Source organism: Desarmillaria tabescens, assembly GCF_030435595.1.
Source record: "Desarmillaria tabescens strain CCBAS 213 chromosome Unknown EV420scaffold_24, whole genome shotgun sequence".
NCBI lineage: Eukaryota > Fungi > Basidiomycota > Agaricomycetes > Agaricales > Physalacriaceae > Desarmillaria > Desarmillaria tabescens.
Window position 1 is genome coordinate 504,155 of NW_026848323.1, and position 18,899 is coordinate 523,053.

The 18,899-nt window shown below is 47.7% G+C and overlaps 8 protein-coding genes across 8 annotated transcripts; 7 read left to right on the forward strand and 1 right to left on the reverse strand.

Moving 5' to 3' along the window:
* Positions 1–772: 772 nt before the first annotated feature.
* EV420DRAFT_558751 (uncharacterized protein) lies at positions 773–2,039 on the reverse strand. Its single transcript, XM_060482583.1, has 4 exons — positions 1,565–2,039; positions 1,478–1,509; positions 970–1,418; positions 773–894 (listed from the first exon to the last, which is right to left on the reverse strand). The coding sequence occupies exons 1-4, from the start codon at positions 1,714–1,716 to the stop codon at positions 871–873; spliced, it is 657 nt and encodes a 218-aa protein (XP_060329266.1). The 5' UTR covers positions 1,717–2,039; the 3' UTR covers positions 773–870.
* A 403-nt stretch (positions 2,040–2,442) lies between these two features.
* Positions 2,443–3,461, forward strand: EV420DRAFT_1553042 (uncharacterized protein). Its single transcript, XM_060473539.1, has 4 exons — positions 2,443–2,663; positions 2,722–2,750; positions 2,779–3,289; positions 3,312–3,461. The coding sequence occupies exons 1-4, from the start codon at positions 2,466–2,468 to the stop codon at positions 3,336–3,338; spliced, it is 765 nt and encodes a 254-aa protein (XP_060329267.1). The 5' UTR covers positions 2,443–2,465; the 3' UTR covers positions 3,339–3,461.
* Positions 3,462–4,359: 898 nt separating this feature from the next.
* On the forward strand, positions 4,360–6,010 carry EV420DRAFT_1553053 (uncharacterized protein). Its single transcript, XM_060473540.1, has one exon. It carries the CDS (start codon positions 4,809–4,811, stop codon positions 5,652–5,654), a length of 846 nt encoding a protein of 281 aa, XP_060329268.1. The 5' UTR covers positions 4,360–4,808; the 3' UTR covers positions 5,655–6,010.
* Positions 6,011–9,505: 3,495 nt separating this feature from the next.
* On the forward strand, positions 9,506–10,586 carry EV420DRAFT_1310416 (uncharacterized protein; the record flags this gene model as incomplete). The annotated part of the gene is made up of 2 exons (XM_060468563.1): positions 9,506–9,653; positions 9,710–10,586. 2 exons carry the CDS (start codon positions 9,506–9,508, stop codon positions 10,213–10,215), a joined length of 654 nt encoding a protein of 217 aa, XP_060329269.1. The 3' UTR covers positions 10,216–10,586.
* A 2,456-nt stretch (positions 10,587–13,042) lies between these two features.
* Positions 13,043–13,540, forward strand: EV420DRAFT_1644539 (uncharacterized protein; the record flags this gene model as incomplete). The annotated part of the gene is made up of 2 exons (XM_060477661.1): positions 13,043–13,189; positions 13,247–13,540. The coding sequence occupies 2 exons, from the start codon at positions 13,043–13,045 to the stop codon at positions 13,538–13,540; spliced, it is 441 nt and encodes a 146-aa protein (XP_060329270.1).
* A 520-nt stretch (positions 13,541–14,060) lies between these two features.
* On the forward strand, positions 14,061–14,964 carry EV420DRAFT_558956 (plant expansin). Its single transcript, XM_060482584.1, has 5 exons — positions 14,061–14,251; positions 14,304–14,400; positions 14,451–14,474; positions 14,530–14,564; positions 14,622–14,964. Exons 1-5 carry the CDS (start codon positions 14,158–14,160, stop codon positions 14,771–14,773), a joined length of 402 nt encoding a protein of 133 aa, XP_060329271.1. The 5' UTR covers positions 14,061–14,157; the 3' UTR covers positions 14,774–14,964.
* Positions 14,965–15,400: 436 nt separating this feature from the next.
* On the forward strand, positions 15,401–16,543 carry EV420DRAFT_1553079 (uncharacterized protein). The gene is made up of 3 exons (XM_060473541.1): positions 15,401–15,547; positions 15,609–16,329; positions 16,408–16,543. The coding sequence occupies exons 2-3, from the start codon at positions 15,882–15,884 to the stop codon at positions 16,500–16,502; spliced, it is 543 nt and encodes a 180-aa protein (XP_060329272.1). The 5' UTR covers positions 15,401–15,547; positions 15,609–15,881; the 3' UTR covers positions 16,503–16,543.
* A 1,190-nt stretch (positions 16,544–17,733) lies between these two features.
* On the forward strand, positions 17,734–18,866 carry EV420DRAFT_1644541 (uncharacterized protein; the record flags this gene model as incomplete). The annotated part of the gene is made up of 6 exons (XM_060477662.1): positions 17,734–17,953; positions 17,999–18,275; positions 18,324–18,502; positions 18,562–18,641; positions 18,693–18,759; positions 18,787–18,866. The coding sequence occupies 6 exons, from the start codon at positions 17,734–17,736 to the stop codon at positions 18,864–18,866; spliced, it is 903 nt and encodes a 300-aa protein (XP_060329273.1).
* Between the last annotated feature and the right edge of the window lie 33 nt (positions 18,867–18,899).

Genomic DNA, 18,899 nt, shown 5'->3' on the forward strand with positions numbered 1-18,899 from the left:
GGATCTGAATCGCGAGGTACGTCCATGTTTTCTTAGAATACCAATGACTGACTGAAAAGATTTCTAGTAGCACAAGATGCAAGGCTGTCGTCGTTTCTTCAGATTCTGACGACTCTCTACCGAATCGAATTTATCTACTTTCAACTCGTCGCTGTCTGTGGTATCTTTCGGAAAGGGACTACAATCACCCTTGTGAGTCGTGCGGCTCTCAATCTAGTCATTTGCTAACCAGATGTAGTACATGGCAGCAACGCGATGTCCACCACACTCTGACTTAGAGAAAAACACAGAATTGCAGCCAACACTAGCGATCAGCTGCTGGTTTCATACCTCCCACTTCACCTACATCAAAAAGACGTCTCCTCGATGAATGGAGTCGCTTTAAGCCGAACTCACTACCTTTTTGGAATAAGAACAAGAAGCCGTCAAGCAGAAGCCGCTACCCCCAACATCATGTTTCAGACCCCCACACCATAGTCATCCACCTTCGAGCATGAGAGTGTGTCAGAGAACAATATGAGACACAGCACAAGCGTACCCAAAGTTGCATTGGTCACACATGTCTCCATTCTTCTCCGATACAGAGCCCTGCAGCACGAATATCCTACTCCTGCTCCTCTAATCTCATCACCCCATTGGCTGAGATGTCTGGATAAAGGCGTTCGAAAGTTCATGCGGTGACGGCAATGGAGAAGAGCGGGTGAGGAATTTCCAAATTACGAAGTCATCCGAATACGTGATCTCCACGCGAATCTTTTGCCACTGACTGGGGGTGGGTACCTCTTTCAGTTTCAGCGTATGGATCCTTGTTTCATCCTCGGGTCAACCGACAAAATTTCCCCTGACTTCGTGGCATGCTGCGTACCATCTTTAGCATGCCCAAGAACGTCGCAGCTCAGAAATTCGTCAAAAGCATCAGCAAAAAGAAATACAAGTCTTCAAACGCCCAATTGGGATAATACTACTCACATGTCCTTTTAGACCACGTACGAGGTAAAGCATAACCGGGCTCGTAAGATGATCCATGTATATCACAGAGAAGTCCGCGTATTTTCTACCCAAGTAGTTCCAGAATCTCTGCCAAACATCACGACGCCTGTTTTGTAGCATTTCCCAGCCGTGATGGAGACTGCTGGGGACGTACGGTGCTATGGAAGACCGGATCAACCAAATGAAAGCGATGATGACCGCAAAGCCAACAGTGGGGAGTATGATCGCCAGTCCAGATGACTGGGATGGAGGTGAGGTGCTCGCTGTCACATTTGAGCCAGACGTCGAGAAGACTGTTGCCACGATTGTGTCATTGGAAGTTACGGAACATTCGGCATAGGTTTCGATGAGATTGGTGACTACAGTTGATGTTTGGCACTGAGCTGTTCCGTCCTTGATATCCTTGTCTCGCGCGTCGTCAGAGGTATCTATGAGGAAATATCCAATTAAAATCACGTCCGAAATTGAAATCGCCTGGCTCACTGACCATGCTGCCCTCCATGCACAGATGTGGGTGTACTATTTGAGTCAACGACAAGGCACGGAAAGTAAAGAAAAAAAGATGTCCACGCACAACAAGACTTTATGGGACAGCGATGATAAACGATGAAATGTAGTGGCGGTTTTGATTCCTTCAGTATTTTCCGGCGAGTGCAACGGTACTCGCAGGTCAGTGAGTCTGGGATGGGAGAGCAGAAGGTAAAAACCCAGGAGGCGGAACACCATGTGAAGCACGGTAGTGAGGAGGGAAGTGAGAGGAAGCCATCCTTGCTAGCGGTCCTTTTTATGGACCGCGCTGACGTCGGTCTGAACCTTGGACAATGACAGCAAGAGTTGGAAGATGGAAGATGCTACGCTCAGGTGAACGATCCTGATCACGTGATTTCCCGATAAGGCCTGAACAGTTGTCCTGATAATGCCGATGTGGTCCCAGACGTGTTGTCGCGTAGTACTCCAGGCAGCCGCGCAACAGCTATGGACGGAGGAGTGAAATCTGCAGGATCAGTTACACCGGGTTCCCAGATAGAATGGCGTTTGTTGGATAACATGCGCACCGTGAGATCAGGCACGTTTGCCTAGTGCAAGGGCGCATCGGGATTGCGGACCGGTCCACACCCCAGTGAGCCTGAGGCAGTCACACCGGGAAGATGGACGTTTGTGACAAACCTGAATATTGAACACAAATGTAACGTTTTAGGAGCATCGTTTGGGAGCCAACGAACTTCAAGATCTAAAGTTCATGCCGCCCAGCCAGAGATAAAATTTGAGAGCACGCAAAATTTATGTAAATTCACTGCCAAGATCGACCTCCTAAAATGTCACCTTTATTGTGCACATTCTGGTTTCTCTCAGATTCTCATCTGTCCGGTGTGATTTACAGACGGTTGGGCCTGAGTTTGCGGGTGCGTCATAAGGTGACTAAGCTCAATGGACCCATCGGACCGTCCGAACACCCAACTTGGCAACCTTCCGCCATGGCACCTCCCGTCGAGCTCGTCTCCCTTATTCTCGCCGAACTCTGGGCATATCCATTTACCACTGAAGAGAGGATTAATGTTTACCGGACTTGTAACTTGATTTCCAAACAGTGGTCGGCCATCTTCAAGGACGTCAATTCCGTGCACGCCTGGATCCCTTTCTCCTTCGACAAAGCACATTTGTATACCGTCAGGGTCGATGCATATTATTTCTAACCCGATGCTCTGTCGTACTATAACATTTACAGTGGAGTACGTGGTCATGCCACAATTACTAATATGGTATATGACTTGCGGAGCCACCGTCGAGGTCCAACAAGGGAGTAGAGTCAGCGCTTCGAAGGATATTCTGCGACCCGAATGCACCTCGAAGTGCAACTCATATCTATATTAACTATCTTGATGATCTCCAGCTCCACACTCCCAGTTTCTGGATCCCCCCTCAGATTACCCACTTGACAATTGTCTATCACTATCGTCGTTGGGTGCCTCGAAGTTTCCGGGATGAGAGTTTTACGTTTCACTGCGGCTGTGAAAGATTAGCCGTCGACCGGCGAGTTAGCCATCTGACTGTCATGGGTGCTATACCTGTGATAGTGAAGCGCCTGATAGCGCCTCGCGACGAATGGCGACATCTTATTTCGTTGACCACCGATCTCAACGAAGCCTTCGTTTCCGCTTCCTCCCAGACCTCTGTCATATGCAAGAGGTACGGCATTCCGTTTCAGGATGTAGAGGTCGACTACGCGCTTCACGTCATGTTTGGAGACAGGTCATTTTGGTTATACAGGCCGTATCATGGTCGGTTCCTACGTCTCTCTGTCATTCATATTAATCACTCAGTATAATAGATTTTCAGTGGCATCCTGATATTCCAATGTTCGAGCAGACCATTCCGGTAGGCTCTGTTGGTTACATCGATCCGCTTACCAGGAAGTTTGTGATACTATTCAATGGCATTGATCCCGCATCATCGACAGACGAGCGAATCAAATCTATCCCCTCTCTCCTTGCAGGAGGGGTGACGAAGCTAGTCTGCGACCCGAATTTTTCTTCCTTCCCGGACTGGGACCGTGAATATGGTGAAGATGCATTATCCGATATTGGAACTCTACTGGGAGCTTGGATTGACTTGAGATCGTTCGTATTCTCTGGTTCTTGATACTTTCCTGCTACTGATGGAACCAGAGTGTATAGCATTCCTGCAGAATGTGACCCGTATCAATCGCTGTGTCTTGCTGTAGGACGAGCATTTTCCAGAGAACTTGTAGGGACCCATTTCGATTCCTGGTACCTCGAGCATAAACAGACTATTATGGAGGTCTTCGAAGTGGACCATCCTTATATCCGAACTCATTTAGGAACTTGGTAAGAGGACACCTATAGGTCCTGACAGCTGAGACATCATTTTTTTCGCCAGTGACAACTACTGTTGACTCTTCCCAGTATGCTTGGTTAGCCCGCCTGTATTATAAATCAGCGGAAGCCTATAGGCTGTACCAAAGTGTAAAACGCAACGTTTCATTTTTTAATTGCACTATCACTAATACGAGTATTCTTTCTCAGTTCTATCTTCGCGTCAACCCCCAAGCTTACCTCAGTCCTGGAAGTCCTTGGGGACATTTCACGAACCGGGATGCAAAATCCCACGATTCTCTAATCACCTGGAGCCACGTATCTAGGGTTGGTCAATCGCCGAAGACTATAGAGATTTGTTGTCATTCTCTTGAAACGGACAATGTATGCTTCTGAACTGAAAAGCTTAGTCTTACATATATGACAATCGGACTTCGTTGACTATAAGAACGACAGCACCTGATGTGGATTATTTTTATTAAAATTTTACTTGTAGCTTCAGCGAATAGACTTTTTGCCTGCCCCTCAAATTCGCCCCATGGAGAGTGTAGTCTGTGGCACGTTTTGTGTCAGCACAAAGCCCCGGCGTTCCTTTTTGGGACCTTGCCCGGTGATCTATCTACTAGCGAGTCGGCCATGCTGTTTTTATTTCATCGATGGTTACCGTGTTTTGGCTTCGTGCCATCATACCGCGTATTCACACGAATATACCTTTATTCGAGCCGCAACTACCACGTCCATTCCTCCTGCCTATGTTTCTTCCCAACAGGGTCGAGAGTGCGTAACAACCTGCTTTGTAGCGTTATTTCTGCATACACCTTTCCGTCCCCTTCGATAGGCACTGCTACGAATTGCGTGCATGATCACGATATTCGGCACCCCGCACACCATTCAACCTCAGGTCTCGGTTGAAAATCTCCAGGAAATGTGGTCGACACCACTTATACTGAGACCGGTGCTCGGAATTTGCCGTCGAATCTTACTATGGCACTTCCAGTCGAGCTCACCGCACGTATCCTCACTGACACTTGGGCCAGCCTAACTTCCACTGAAGAGCACGTCAAAACTTTTGCGACTTGCAGTCTTGTATCTAGAGAATGGCTAGACACCATCAAGGAAGTACACTCAATGCACTCATGGACCCCCCTGTCGTATTATGAAGGACGGCTATATACCATCAAGTCACTGTCTTCGATTTCAAATCCAATGCTTTGCCGCACTCTTACGTTCAAAGTGGAGTTTGCGACCATGCCGCAGTATGTCGTGGTTAGCGGATGCGAACCTGCTATTGAAGCGAACCGGGGGGTAGAGACCCTGCTTCGAAAACTATTCTGTGGCCCTAATCCACCTCGCCACGCAACCCATATCTATATCAACTATTTGGACGATTCCCGGGTGCACGTCCCCAGCTTCTGGATCCCCCCACAGATCACACGACTGACAATCCTCTACCACTTTCGTTCGTGGACGGCTCACTGGTTAGATCAACAAGTTTTCCGACGCTGTTACTGTCTGCGATCCATTGTCGACCGCAAAGTCCACCATCTCTCCGTCATGGGGGCCACAGCTGAGCTAACGAGACAACTAATTACCCCTCTTAGCGAATGGAAATGTCTGTCCTTGTTAACTATCGACTCGGATGTTCCAGAAATCGATTTTCCCGTCTCATCTCGGCTCTGTGTTCTTAGAGAAAGTGAAGATCTTCGATACGAAGCTGTAGAGTTCGATTTTTTGCGTCGCATCATGTTTGGCAATCAACATCACCATGTGTATTGGTACTACAGGTCAAGCAGTGGCGCGTCGTCCTACATCTCTGCTTTTGTCAGATAGTGTATTTTTTGACCTGTCTCAAAGATCGAAGAGCCAGCCGAGATATTCCAATGTTTGAACAAGTCATCAATGTCGGGTCTGTGGGTTACATCGACCCAATGACCAGGAGATTTGTTGTATTGTTCAACGCCATTGATCCAAAATGCTCGACCGACGCAAGACTTGACTCCATCCCTTCTCTTCTTGAAAGTGGCGTGACGAAGTTGGTCATCAACCCAAATTATTCTTCATGCCTGAAGTGGCATGAGGACTGCACACACTTTGAATCGTCCGTGTCTCGTTATCATGGAAGCCCCTCCGACTGTGACTGACGAACCTGGTAGATTGTATGACATCCCTGTCGGAGTTCTCGAACAAGAAAAGCACTATCTTACGCTCGGAGAAGCTTGCTCCAAGGAACTTGTTGGAACGCATTTTGAGACCTGGCTATTGGATCATAAACAGAATATCCTGGATATTTTCGAAGACGAGCACCCGTATATCCGAAAGCGTCTGGACCTTGGTGAGTCACCCTTGTTACAGTTTCTTGTTTTGCAGTGCTAGTTCTGAGATGATCTTTAAGTTACGACCGCAATCAATTCATCTCAGTATGCTTGGTTCGCCCATCTAGGTTTCAGTTCCCGCTTCCGAGCCCCCGGGCCTTCCCTCTGGCGCCCGGTAAATGCACCGTTCACACTTTGGATTGAGCTTTGCACTTATGATCTTTATTTCAGTTTTACTTCAGGATAGATCCTCCTCGCATTACCTGGAACTCCCTGGGGAGAATTCAAAATGCCAAAAAACTATGATCCTCCTAATCTAGTAACTTGGAGCCATGTCGCTACTGTGGGTCAGTCGCCTATGACCGTACAGATTCGGTGCCAGTCTGTTAGTTAATCCTTCACTGAGTACTGTGTTATGGTGGTGAAAGTAGCTTCGCTTCCATGTCGGCGGGTCGTCTATCGATCTCTTTACCGTTTTCTTGTTTACTGTGCTCCACTCGGCACATTCTTGAATATATGAATGCTTGGCAAGACTGAAATGGCTGACCTCACAATGGAATAACCGTCGTATAAATGCTTGGTGACGAGCTTCGCGAATACATTGATACGTGCTGAAGGTGTTCAGGTGGAGGGTATTGGCCGTCGTCGATGTCAGCACCCAGAGGACCTCTTCGGCAGGACATAGTATGCCGGATGACTAGAGTCCGTGGGGATGATGTAGGACGAAGAGAAGGCCAGATTCATGGCGAGGTCGCGATAACTTGAAGATGCGTGCGTGCATTTTTGCACTTCAGCTCGTAAATTGCTCACGTCGCTCTCAGAGACGACCGGCAGAGGGAATGTTTGGCTTCGGCAGGCCGTTCCGATTATCCGCCGTTATTTTTTGCTTTTCGTAGACCAAGGCCCTCAACGTTGAGCAACGTTCGACACCAGGGCTTCCAACGCCTTCTTCTCCGGGCGTAAATCTGATCAGCGATTTGACGACTGCGCAAGATATCTGGTGAAGGGACGCATAGATCGTGGAAAGATTGGCATAAATGTGAGGCCTCGATGTCTACTTCTCAGAAGAAGTGCTCGCGAGCTCGAGGAAGGAACGAGTGACAGATGAGGGAACATGACCTGAGCGCAGGGATATCGACGATGCAGTTAATCAGTTCTTGAGGTAGTAGAGAAGAATCACTCTGTATCTAGAAAGAATATGATATCAGTTTTCAGGATCGACGGTGGTTCCAGCGGAAGACGTGCCTCAGTCTCCATTATTGCCAGCTCATCCATCGAGGGAGTGTCGGTCCAAGACGCAGCGAAATAGTACAGCGTTGGGGAAAATCGGATAAGGGAACACCCGGCCTCGAGGACGTGATGGTTTGATAAAAGAGACGGGATGGAATGCTAGAGGGCGATCTTTATCGGCACGACATCCTGGCGTATCGGGAAGGTAAGCCATACGCCACTATAGAGAACGAGCAGGAGTGGTGCAGGAGCTGCCGCTGCGTATCCAATTCAGGATGGGTAAGGCGAAGGCGAATGTGCCGTGTTCACGATGTTTGATGTAAGGCTGAGATACCAGCAGTAGTAAACAGCAAGAATGCAGAGGCCAAAACGCCGCTGCTGTCTTCAGTAAGAAGAGTTTATGTAAGACGACGAGAGGGTGCTCACAAGAAAAGACACCAGCAGTTCGACCACGACTCGCCCTATACAAGACATCACTCGAGCTTGTGTACGTTCGTCCAAGGTTACTTGACGCGAAAAAGCCGGTCCGTACTGTCCCAATCAAATGATGGACAAGGTCGACAGAGAGGCAATGCCTTCAAGTCGCAGCATCGGCAGTCTTGACGCAACTGCTTACCGAGATCCCGAAGCATCAGACACGCTGTACCAATCAATATTTGGTCAAACATTAATGAGAGCAAGGGCGCGACACAGCAGAAACACATCAAAGTTACATTGGCAATGCATGTCTCCATTCTTCTCTAATACAGCGCCCTGCTCCACAAGTCTCCTATGCCTGCTCATTGGCTAAGATGTCTGGATACAGGCGGTTGGAAAGTTCATGCACACAATGGCAATGGAAAGCTAAGAGCGGGTAGAGGAGGAATTTCCAAAATCCAAAACGCAACTCGAACACGTGATCTTCACGCGAATCTTTTGCCACTGCAACTAGACTTTCAACGAGCGTGGCTTCATTCATTTTCACTGTATGGATCCTTGTTTCGTCCTCGGGTCAACCGACAAGGTTTCCCCTGACATTGTGGGCATGCTTCGTACCATCTTTAGCATGCCCGAGAACGTTGCAGCTCGGAAATTTATCAAAAGCATCGGCAACTTCAAGAAAAAGAAATACAAATCTTCAAACGCCAAGTTCATTCCTAGGTAGCCTCATATCATTGAGGTCAAAGAGATGAAAGCTACTGATGATACCAGCGATGAAGGTTATGATGCGGATCAGACTATTGACTAAAAGTAATATTTCTTCTCACTTGAGCCAATGACTTGTGTACTGATTCTTCATGTCAGGTGGCAAGGCTTCGTTGACGACGAGGCCGCAGAAGAAACGTACATACGCAAAAGATGAATCCGAAGTTGCTGCTTCGGCTGGTCCACCGGAAAGTGAGACTTTACAGGGTGCTTCCCGAGGACGAGACTTGAAGCGGACCCTAACAACGAGGTACGCACATACTCTCTCTATTATTGGCATTCACTGATCGTATGTGTTTAGCAATCTTCATCAAAATATCCTCGGGTAGCGAAAGGAGCATCGTCCAACTTGAAGGAGAAATTGGCCGACCACAAAGTCTTCGACGAAGACGACTTCGCACTAGGGACGAATAATCGCATTCAGTGTGCACGCTATGCTCTGCAGATACTATCAACGCCGGACTAAGATCCCATGCAATCGTAGCTCTCATCGACCGCAACCGTATGCAGCTCTCCTACTACAATCGATCCACCATCATTGTTTCCCAAGCCATTAACCTCGCGAACGAAGACGATGAGACACTTTTCATCGCCGTGTTGATATCATCGAAGGCCCGAAGAAGCTGTTCTCTGGACTCATCGCGCACCTTCAGAGGGAAGGCAAGCCCATCAAGCGTATATTAGGCAAAATAGTCTATCGTCAGCGAGGTCTTGTTGGCCGTGATACGTTTGTCGTCCATGCCACATGTGCTACATGGCCTGACAAGAAGTTGGTCGTTGAAATCAGCTGGCCGAGCAGCTCGCGGATGTCAAAAAGCATTGCTCGACATCGCCAAGGCAAAAGCCGCCGAGTTGGCTGAGAGGCACTGGGTTCTAGATCACCTTCCGGATATGCTTCATGAGCAAGACTTCGAGTTCGATGAAGTTTCGGCGCAAAAGCTAATCGCAGAAATGATGAAGGACAAGTTCGTCGGTCCAAAAAAGGGCGAATACGAATACGAAGAACGCGTTCTTCGTATTACCGTTTTGGAAGAGCTGCTGCCGATCACAAGTCTTCGGAAGGATAGCGACTATGCGCAGGTCTTTGTCGACATACTCCCATGTACGCTTATATCTTTTCTTTTCCCGTATTTCTTGTTTTGACGCATTAAACTGTAGGTCACAAATGGCTTTACGACCATCCCCGGATACTTCATCGAGATATTAGCATGGCCAATCTCATGTATCAGATCAACAGCATGGGGAATGTCACCGGAGTCCTGAACGACTTTGATCTTTCGTCATTACTTCCTGTCGACAAGACCACGTCCTTCCGTCGTATGGGTACGCCGCCTTACATGGCTCTCGATCTTCTTAAAGCACAGGACGATACCCGGCCACATCTTTATCGACACGATTTGGAGGCACTATTCTGTGTCATGTTGATGATATGCTGTCGCCACTCTATCATCAAGGAACCCCAGCCCCGCGGCACGTCGCAATTGGAGGAGATCCCTACAAAAAGCTTTCCCCGCTGGTTTGACTGCGAAACGTCTTGGGATATGTTGAGCGTGTTCAAGATAGCTTTCTTCAGCAGTGCATCGCGCATTCCTGTATCTGAAAGCTTCGAGGCCTTCCAACCTTGCCTTGAACAGATTCGCTATGCGTTTTCAGAAGGGCTCTAAGCACATGCGAGATCGAGGGAGGAGCCTTTCTTGAGGGTGCACTCGGTACTCGAAGATGAGTTCGATCTCGATGGCCCGGGTACCCGACCGTCCCCCGAGTATGTGCCACCGCAGGCGCCATCGCAAACACCATTTAATGATGAGACCCTAGGTGGATTTATATCATATGGGATGTTCCTCAACAACATGTGGAGATTCAAAGGGAAAGCACTCACTTTGAAGAACAAGGATAAGCCCCCGGCTGTGGTGTCCTCTAGTAGATGATATCGTTAATCCTATCGCCGTACTTGTGACATACGGTTCTTTTTGTATTGGTTACGGTTCATCAGATATAAGTGTGGGATACTGATTATTGTAGTTATCATCTAGATGGACGATCATACAGAGTCTTAGACGCGAGAAGATACAACTTTAACCAGGTTGATGCTATCATCATGACGTGTGCCCCTCTCTTCCCCTTGTCCGTGAATACCTTCCAATTCCCTTTACATGATCCATGTCCTTTATGTTCTGACCCCTTCGTGATATCTCTCCGTTACTGGCAGTGGTTCGTTCAAAGATCATACCAGCGGATTTAACAAAGACTTCAGAGCTGAGGCCTCGCTGAGGTGGAAAGGTGAAATCTAGGTTGTAATTGACGATGAAGGATTCCATCCCCGGCGCAGTAAAGATGATCCTGAGTGACATTTTAATATTCACTGAAACCAGGCTAGAAGAGCGAGGAACGACGGAATGTAAACTTTGTAAAAATCTTTCAACTATGAGACTTGTCTTGGTTGAAGTGGTTTATATACCGGGTGAGTTGGGGGAAGGGCAAGGCGAAGGGATCTGAGGAGTTCATGTCGAGCTCGATATCACAGAGACGTGGCGCCTCACTGAACATGAAATATATATCGTCATTTTTGGAGAGCGTGTTAGTGTCGGTGATACGAAGATTGATCTGCTTGAGGATAGGAAGGCAGCGTTCCGTATTCAGACAATAGAAGAAGATCACTGGTGCATGAAGTTTGAAGGATTTCCATCGGAAAGCCTGCGAGACAACGTCAGTGAGGATGCGAATCGTCGACCTGGTGAAAAAGACGTCTTTTTTTTTTTTATTTAAATTTAAAATATTTTAAATAATAATAAAAATTAATATATAATTATTATTAGTCAAAATTGAGATATATGCGAAGAGGCATACTTCCTGAGCGCCGAAGCTGCTCAAGAAGGACAACTTGTGCCCTTATTTGTGGCTTGACGGAGGATAAGAAAGTGTTGTTGAAAATCACTGTACTCCATAGTGCCTTGGAGGATAATGCGACCGCCTTCCGTTTTTGACAGACCCGTGCAAAGAGCCAAGGTCCGCCAGGATAACCACCAATATCCACCATAGCTCTTGTCTTCGACGCTGCAGATTGCAATTTCTAAGAGAATCTCTGGAGGTAACCGCCGCAAAGGAGAGACGATGTTATGGATCTGCCGAAATCTGGATATGCTAGCACGAGGCAAGGAGCGGTGATCGGAGCAAGGTAAGATTAATTAGAAGTGATGTACGTCGTTAGGGAATATAATGGATTCCGGCGAGGGTTCGTGAGGAGACCTGAGTGGTCCGGTTTGTGAAATAAAGGAAATCAGTAAGCGCGAAGCAATTACTGAGGGAAGTAGCCGGTAAGCGCGAAGCTATTACGGGCCGTGGGTGAAGGCAAGTGCTAAGCGTAACCTTCGGGTTGGTATTGGAAAGCGCTAGGCGTATCCAATGGGTTGTTCAGCAAGCGCTAAGCGTAACTGAGGGTTCACGCAGTGTGAGGGTACTGGAAGTAGTAGATTGATCAAGTATCTCTAATACAATGTTATCTACAAGTTTATATACTAAGGAAAGGTTCGAGTCATTGTTATTCTACAATGTTCTATAATATTCTAGTATCAGTACGAAGAATAGAGAAAGTAACAGAAAGTACGAGCGAGTCAGTATTAAGACCGAGAAGGCCGAGTACGGGCATATGTTGACTCATGCACCGAATCAACGGATACCCAATATCCATAACAGACGAGGGATTGCAGCAAGCGGACCACGGCTTTCTGTGTCCTTTCGGCTCGACTACCTGGCTCAGCAATATCCAGTATTCCTTGTGCTACTTTTAGTTCTTCTCTCGCCTTTGTCTCGATGTATTCGCTGGGTTGGTCGTTGTTGCGGTGACAGATACAAAAAGCGGCCTTGTCGGTCCACAGAAACTTGCCTGGATATCTAATGAATTCAAAATAAGACGGGAAATATATATGCTCTCACATATATGCATTCGTAAGTCCTATAAGAATACTTGAAGGAGCTAGCGAACAAGGTTTGAGATGAGCTAGATAGGGGACACTGTCAGAGTCGGACGTCGTGGGAATGTTGACTTGTTCCGATTATCCGATACTCAGGTAACTTTCATCTACGCTGGCTTCCTCCGGCTTCTGTCAACTTGTCTCGGAGAGAAATACAAGGCTGACTAGAGAAAAAAGACGATGACGCTGAGTGTTGAGCAGCTCTCTCACTTTCTTGCAGTGACTGAGGCTGAAGTATATTTAGAGAACCTTACTAGCTTTACAACGTCGTCAATTTTCACCTTTATCAAGTAGGACACGCATCTATTTCCCCGATCGTTCACTTTCCACTCTTATAGACTGCTCGTATCAAGGTACTTTACACTGTTTCTGAGGGCTGCATCCTATCTCTCTATGTTGAATTTATCATATAGCTAGGAACTGGTTGCGAAGCGTCAGCGTTTATCGGAGATCATGGTTCTCCGTGCTCCTCGCTACCTGCATCTCTATTTACCCTTACGGTGAACAGCAGGCACGCAAGATGGCTCTATTCTCCATCCCGGGATGGTTCGGTTCGTGGGTAGCTTCCAACCCAGAAGTTCAAACGATGATATCAACCGATTACAGTACTCCTTCAGGCAACTCTCCGCCTCGGATCCACTTTCTGAATGCAAAATACGTTTGGTTGGTAAGTGCTAATATTGTGAAGAACCAGGTCTACATCTCTAACAGTGCTCAGAGCTAGTTTCATGCCCTCTACACAAGCCTCTCTGTCGTCAGGTGTCAGTCCAGTTCCATTCATCCTGCGTCCGCTCTTTCAACAGTAGGCCCCGCCCAGACCTTCATAAATCAGATAAATAGTACCGTCTTCCAAGACAATGTTTCTACACGTAATCGCCATATTGCACTTGGTCCTCTACAGAGTACACCGGATTACGCGATTCCTGGAGAACTAGATTTTGATAAGCCCGGGTTCAATCTGCAGAGTGGACCGAGACCCACCTTCACATCATCCCCGATTCTATGGTTATTCATCTAGGTGCCTGCATTCATTGACCCGGTTTCGGCAAGAAATTCTAGGCTTTCCAATGAGGACGTTGTTCACGCCCTGGGGCGGATCACAGGTGTATACTTACCTCCCGCAAGGTAGATGGCTTGGCGTGGCGTGGCGACTCACGCGTTGTACCTGCAAGTCTTTCCTAAGTTTGATGATCCACTCCTTACCGTTGCTGTATCGTCACATTCAATAGCTGGACCTGTTTCAGATGCCTACCACCATTGAAGGAAGGAAGATGAGGCATATCTGTACTAGAAATGGTAAATCCCGGCCTGTCCGCTGCTGACCTTTGTTGCGGTATTGACGCACAACAAAATGTATTCCCAGAAAATATCCGGCCCTCTTTCCTGCCTCTTGGCATGCCATCTCAACAACATATCTGTTTTCAACTGTTGATGAGCCATGCGACCCACCGACTCCCGTGATTAAGGACCATGTTTTCAACGCGCAGAGTAGCATAAGGCGGTCGCAAACACAAGCCTTTCGCGTGCGCATAAATTCGACCACATCCTCAACAATGACAGAATATACATCTTACAGACACTCGTTTCGCCTCCTACTTTCGTTCTTTACATTTATACACCTCACTGCACCATACCATGATGTTCTTCACAAGAATCCTCACCTTCCTTTCCGTCACCGCCCTTCTCACCGCTGCTCTTCCGCTGGTCCCCCGAACCAATGTTGGTGAAGGTGAGAGACTTCGCAAGTGTCCTGACGATTTTGACCCACTCGATCTATATAGGCACTTATTACAATCCGGGACTAGGATCCTGTGGTATAACCAACACCGCGTCGGACATGATTGTAGCCGTCTCGCACTTGCTATACGACTCGTATCCGTACGTCTCTTTTTCCAATGATTTTCCTTCCTACAGCTGATACCGACAAGTGGTGCTACTGCGAACCCCAACCTGTACGAATCTAACTCATAACTTGTTTGACCTCTCTCAACTCACACCGTTGTGTAGGAACCCGATTTGCAACAAGAAATTGGTCGCGACCTGTATGTGATTTTCTCTTCCTCATTCACTGGCACGTCTCGATAATACGTTTCCTGTAGACGGAGGAAAGTCAGTTACCGTTACCGTCACAGACAGATGCATGGGGTGTGCCGGAGTGTATGACCTCGACTTTTCTCCCGCTGCATTCTCGCGGCTTGCCAGCACCAGCGTTGGGCGTATCAATGGAGTAAATTGGGAATGGGTGGCTTAGAGGGACTCCCTTGCATATCTCTCCATATACCATCCAGCCGAATCTGTTGTTGGATTCGATAAGCTTTATACTGCATAGGAGATCGCACTGGCTTGCGAATCTACGTATCTATCGTTAAATACCAAAATTTCTTAGAATTTTAACAAAGAATGAAGAGAGGAGAGTAAACCTGGAAGGTTCTTCCACAAAAGTCAAGAAAATGGCTGTCAACCATGATGTTTCCTCAGTTCGCTCCAAATGATAAGGGTCAATGACATAGTTGATGCTCCATGGACGCAGTGGTTTTCGGTAAGCTGACATGCCCCAATGGACACGATGATGAAGGTCTCCGGAGCGTCCTCGGAGTAAACCACAACTTGTTGAGACCCGTGTTTTAGCACTGCAAGAACGAGAGCTAAAATTGAAAAAATGTTGACTAAAGATAAATCAATTCGCGTGAGTTAGGCACGTAAATAGAAATGTTCGTGGTTCTGCTATTCAACGTCGTAGAGATATGAGAAGAGCATCGCGTCTAAAATAAAATGAAATGAAATTTAAATAAATTCTCAGACCGTGTCAGGATCACGTGATCCAATGCATCAAGAATTTGAAAATTCCAGAATCCATGATTTACATCCCGTTCTTCCTCTTTCCGCTCGTAGTTTCCTATTGCCGTCAACGTCATGAACTCTCAAGCAGCCTTTCTCTGGAACTCTTAGCCAACGAGTATTACATGATAATAGAGGAGCATATATCGGAGATAAATAGAGACATGCGTGACCAATGTAACTTTTGGTGCGTTTCTGCTGTGTCTCGCGCTTCCTCTCACTGATGTTTTTATCGGATATTGGTACAGGATATTAGTATCCGGCATTACGAGACCTCGTCGGGCAGTTGCGTCAAGACTGACGAGGCTGCGACCCCAAGGCATCGCAATGGGAAATCTTACCAAACAATCACCTGGCTCAGCCCCGGTCAGTTCTCCTTCCTTTGTAATGGAGAGACGGGGATAAGGACGAAGGATGGGATGTTGGGATGGATCTCTGTGGTTGTGCGGGATGGTCGTCGTCTCTGAGAATCGGGCCTACTCTTCGTCCTACATCGCCCCCGCCGCATCTATGCATGTCGCATGCCCTCCACCCATTCTTCACCATCCCTCCGCATCCAGGAAAATGCTCTCTATATTGTTTGTTCGACGTTGGAAGGCCATCCGCATTCCATTCGTTCCTTCCGCCTGACGTGCACAGCCATCAACGTCTTCCCGCGCTCAAATGCCACCCACAGGTCGATCCTCAAGCGGAATTTCAGCCACAGCGCCGTAGCCAGACCATCGTCCAAGCCTACGTCGAAAGAGTACCGCCAGCTATTCAATTCTCCAGTTTATCGAGAGAGACGAGGCCTCGATGGGAAGGAACCTGTGGATGCTGATCATATGTCGACAGGAGAGGTCCTCTGGGTGTTGACGTTCATGTGCTTGGACGATGAATCGATGAGGGCCAATACCCTCCACCCGAACACCTTCAGCACGTGTCGGTGTATTCACGAGCTCGTCATCATCAAGCATTTTGTACGACACTGTGAACGATAATGGTAGATGGCCGAAAATAATCACTCAAGGTCACTGGGTCGCTGACTATCATCATTTTGGCTTCAAGCTCTCAATATGGCCTATGATTCCGCATATACGAAGCTCAAAGAGTACTTTGACACAAAGGATGCATACTGCGGTTCATTTGAATATGGAGAATAGGCGTGTCGACGAGCAAGAAAGACTACAGCTCCTCGTCAATACGCCTAAGCAATTGTTCAGACACTACTGGTGAGTGATTTCTGTTGTAATTTCGCTCTACAATTGATGGCTTTCATAGGATCGTTTCAGACGTCTGATGGACCCTTTCTGACGCCTGCCGTAGCGCCCGAACCCGCTTGTACCAACACGGCGACTTTCCAGACAATCAAGTGTCCCAGGAGACCGTCTGTATTTCAACGGAAAGGCTACTAGGTGCTGCATTAACCAACTCTACCGTCACCGTTGTCGTCTTTCGCCTGCTGCTACTCTCAAATCTGCAGTTATCCATTAGTATCCCACAACGACGACGACTTCGATTTTCCGGTACATTCATCACACCTGGGATCCCTTTTCCTTCACCAGCAACAGCAGTGTATACGGGGGAGACTATTGCTACGGTCGTCGTACCGCCGTCGCTGCCATCTCCCTATCAACAAGGTGCGTTCTTCTCTTTCTTCCGTTCATCTCATTTTCAAATGAGTTAAGCCAGGCCTCAGATAGCTGTTCTCTCAACTTCTCCGAATGCACGGTTCATACGTACAACCGCCCTCGTGGCTGCACGGTTCCCGGGCCGTAAAGCCGAACTCGCACATCGTCTGTCTCGTCTTGAACTTCAGCATTAATGGCACTTCCATCTGAGCTCATCTTCTGCATTCTCTTCGAACTATGGTCCACTCAATCAGACAGTTGCGAATACGTCCAAACATTTTCAACCTGCTCTCTTGTATCTAAACAATGGTCTGCCATCATCAAGGAGGTGAACTCCACCCACTTCCTGTCATCCCCTTATCATATAGCAGAGATTATCTACATACCATCCGGTCAATGTCATCACTCGCTAAACCACTACTCTGCCGTGCCATAACATTCAAAGTAGACTATATGCTGAAGCCAGATCTCGTTCGGAATTCAGGATGTCGCCCCTCCATTACAGCTAATAGGGGGATAGAATCCGTGCTTCGAAGTCTATTTCAATGGTCCTAATGCCACCCCCAGACGGTAACTCGCATCTTCGTAGACTATCTCGACGATCCGCAGGTCCACGTCCCCCGCTTCTGGATTCCTCCAGAGACCACCCATCTGACCATTGTATATCATCAGCCGGTGGTGGGTACCCGCCAGCCCCCAAACTGCGCACCACTGTCAATGTGTCCAACCGATCGTTAACCGACGAGTCAGCCAGCTCTGCATCATGGGAGCAACGGCCCTGATAGTGGAGCAACTCTTAACCCCTCTCACCGAATGGAAGTGTCTAGGATCGCTGACTACAGATGTACAACTTGATATTCCCGTTCCCTCTTTCACACGGGCAACATATGATTATCCGGTGCAAGACGTAGGGCCAGAATTCTTGTCTCGTGTCATGTTTGGCGAACGGGAGTTATGGCCTTTTTTGGCCGGCAGTGACGATAGTAAGTCATCATATATCTTCACAATCTGGCTCTGATTTTTTCCAGTCTGGAACGATGGGTATTTTCCCATGTTTGAACAGGTCATCCCTCTGGGCTCTGTAGGATATATTGATCCCTTCTCGAAGAAGTTTGTCACATTGTTCAATGCCATCAATCCAGCGTCTTCAGCAGAACCAAGAATACGTCGGATTCCTTCTATCCTGAAGTGGGGTCGGACAAAAGTTGTCACGGACACAAAATACTCCCCTTCACCAGCATGGGATCATCAATACAAGAAGCCTGGAATCCTTGGCAAGCTTGGAGTTTTGACCAAGGAAACATCGTTCGTGTTTCTTCATTGTGACTATCTATCTGTACCTAACAGAAGCAGAGTGCCTAGTATCCCTCTGAAATTCACCGTCAAACAGAAACTTCATCTCGGGCTCGGACGTGCTATTTCTCGGCAACTTGTAGGAGACAGGCGCGGTTGGTCGCGCAAGCACCGGCAGACGATTACGGATGTGTTCGGAGAACGTCACCCCCATATCCGACAGCACATGCCAGAGATTGGTGGGCCGGGTTTCATGCTACGTATATGAACTGCATGGACTGAGGTGTTTATATTTCAGTTACAGCAACAGTAGACTCCCCACAATATGTTTGGTTTGTGCCTCTTAGGCATACTGTCCAAGCCTACACTATGATTTGTGTAAATGCATTACTCGGTCACCTGATGACTTCAGCACTAACTCTTACACAGTTCTACTTTCAAGTCGACCCTCAGGCTTCTCATAAACCTGGAAACCCTTGGGGGGAGATCAAATCTTGTACGACTTGTACTTATTTCGCCCCAGTTCCACCCTCCTGGGCCCACATCTCCACTGTTGGGCAGTCCCCAATGACTGTACAGATTCGTTGTGAGTATGTCGCATAGGTTGGCTGCGTTCCGACATAGAAATCGATCTGT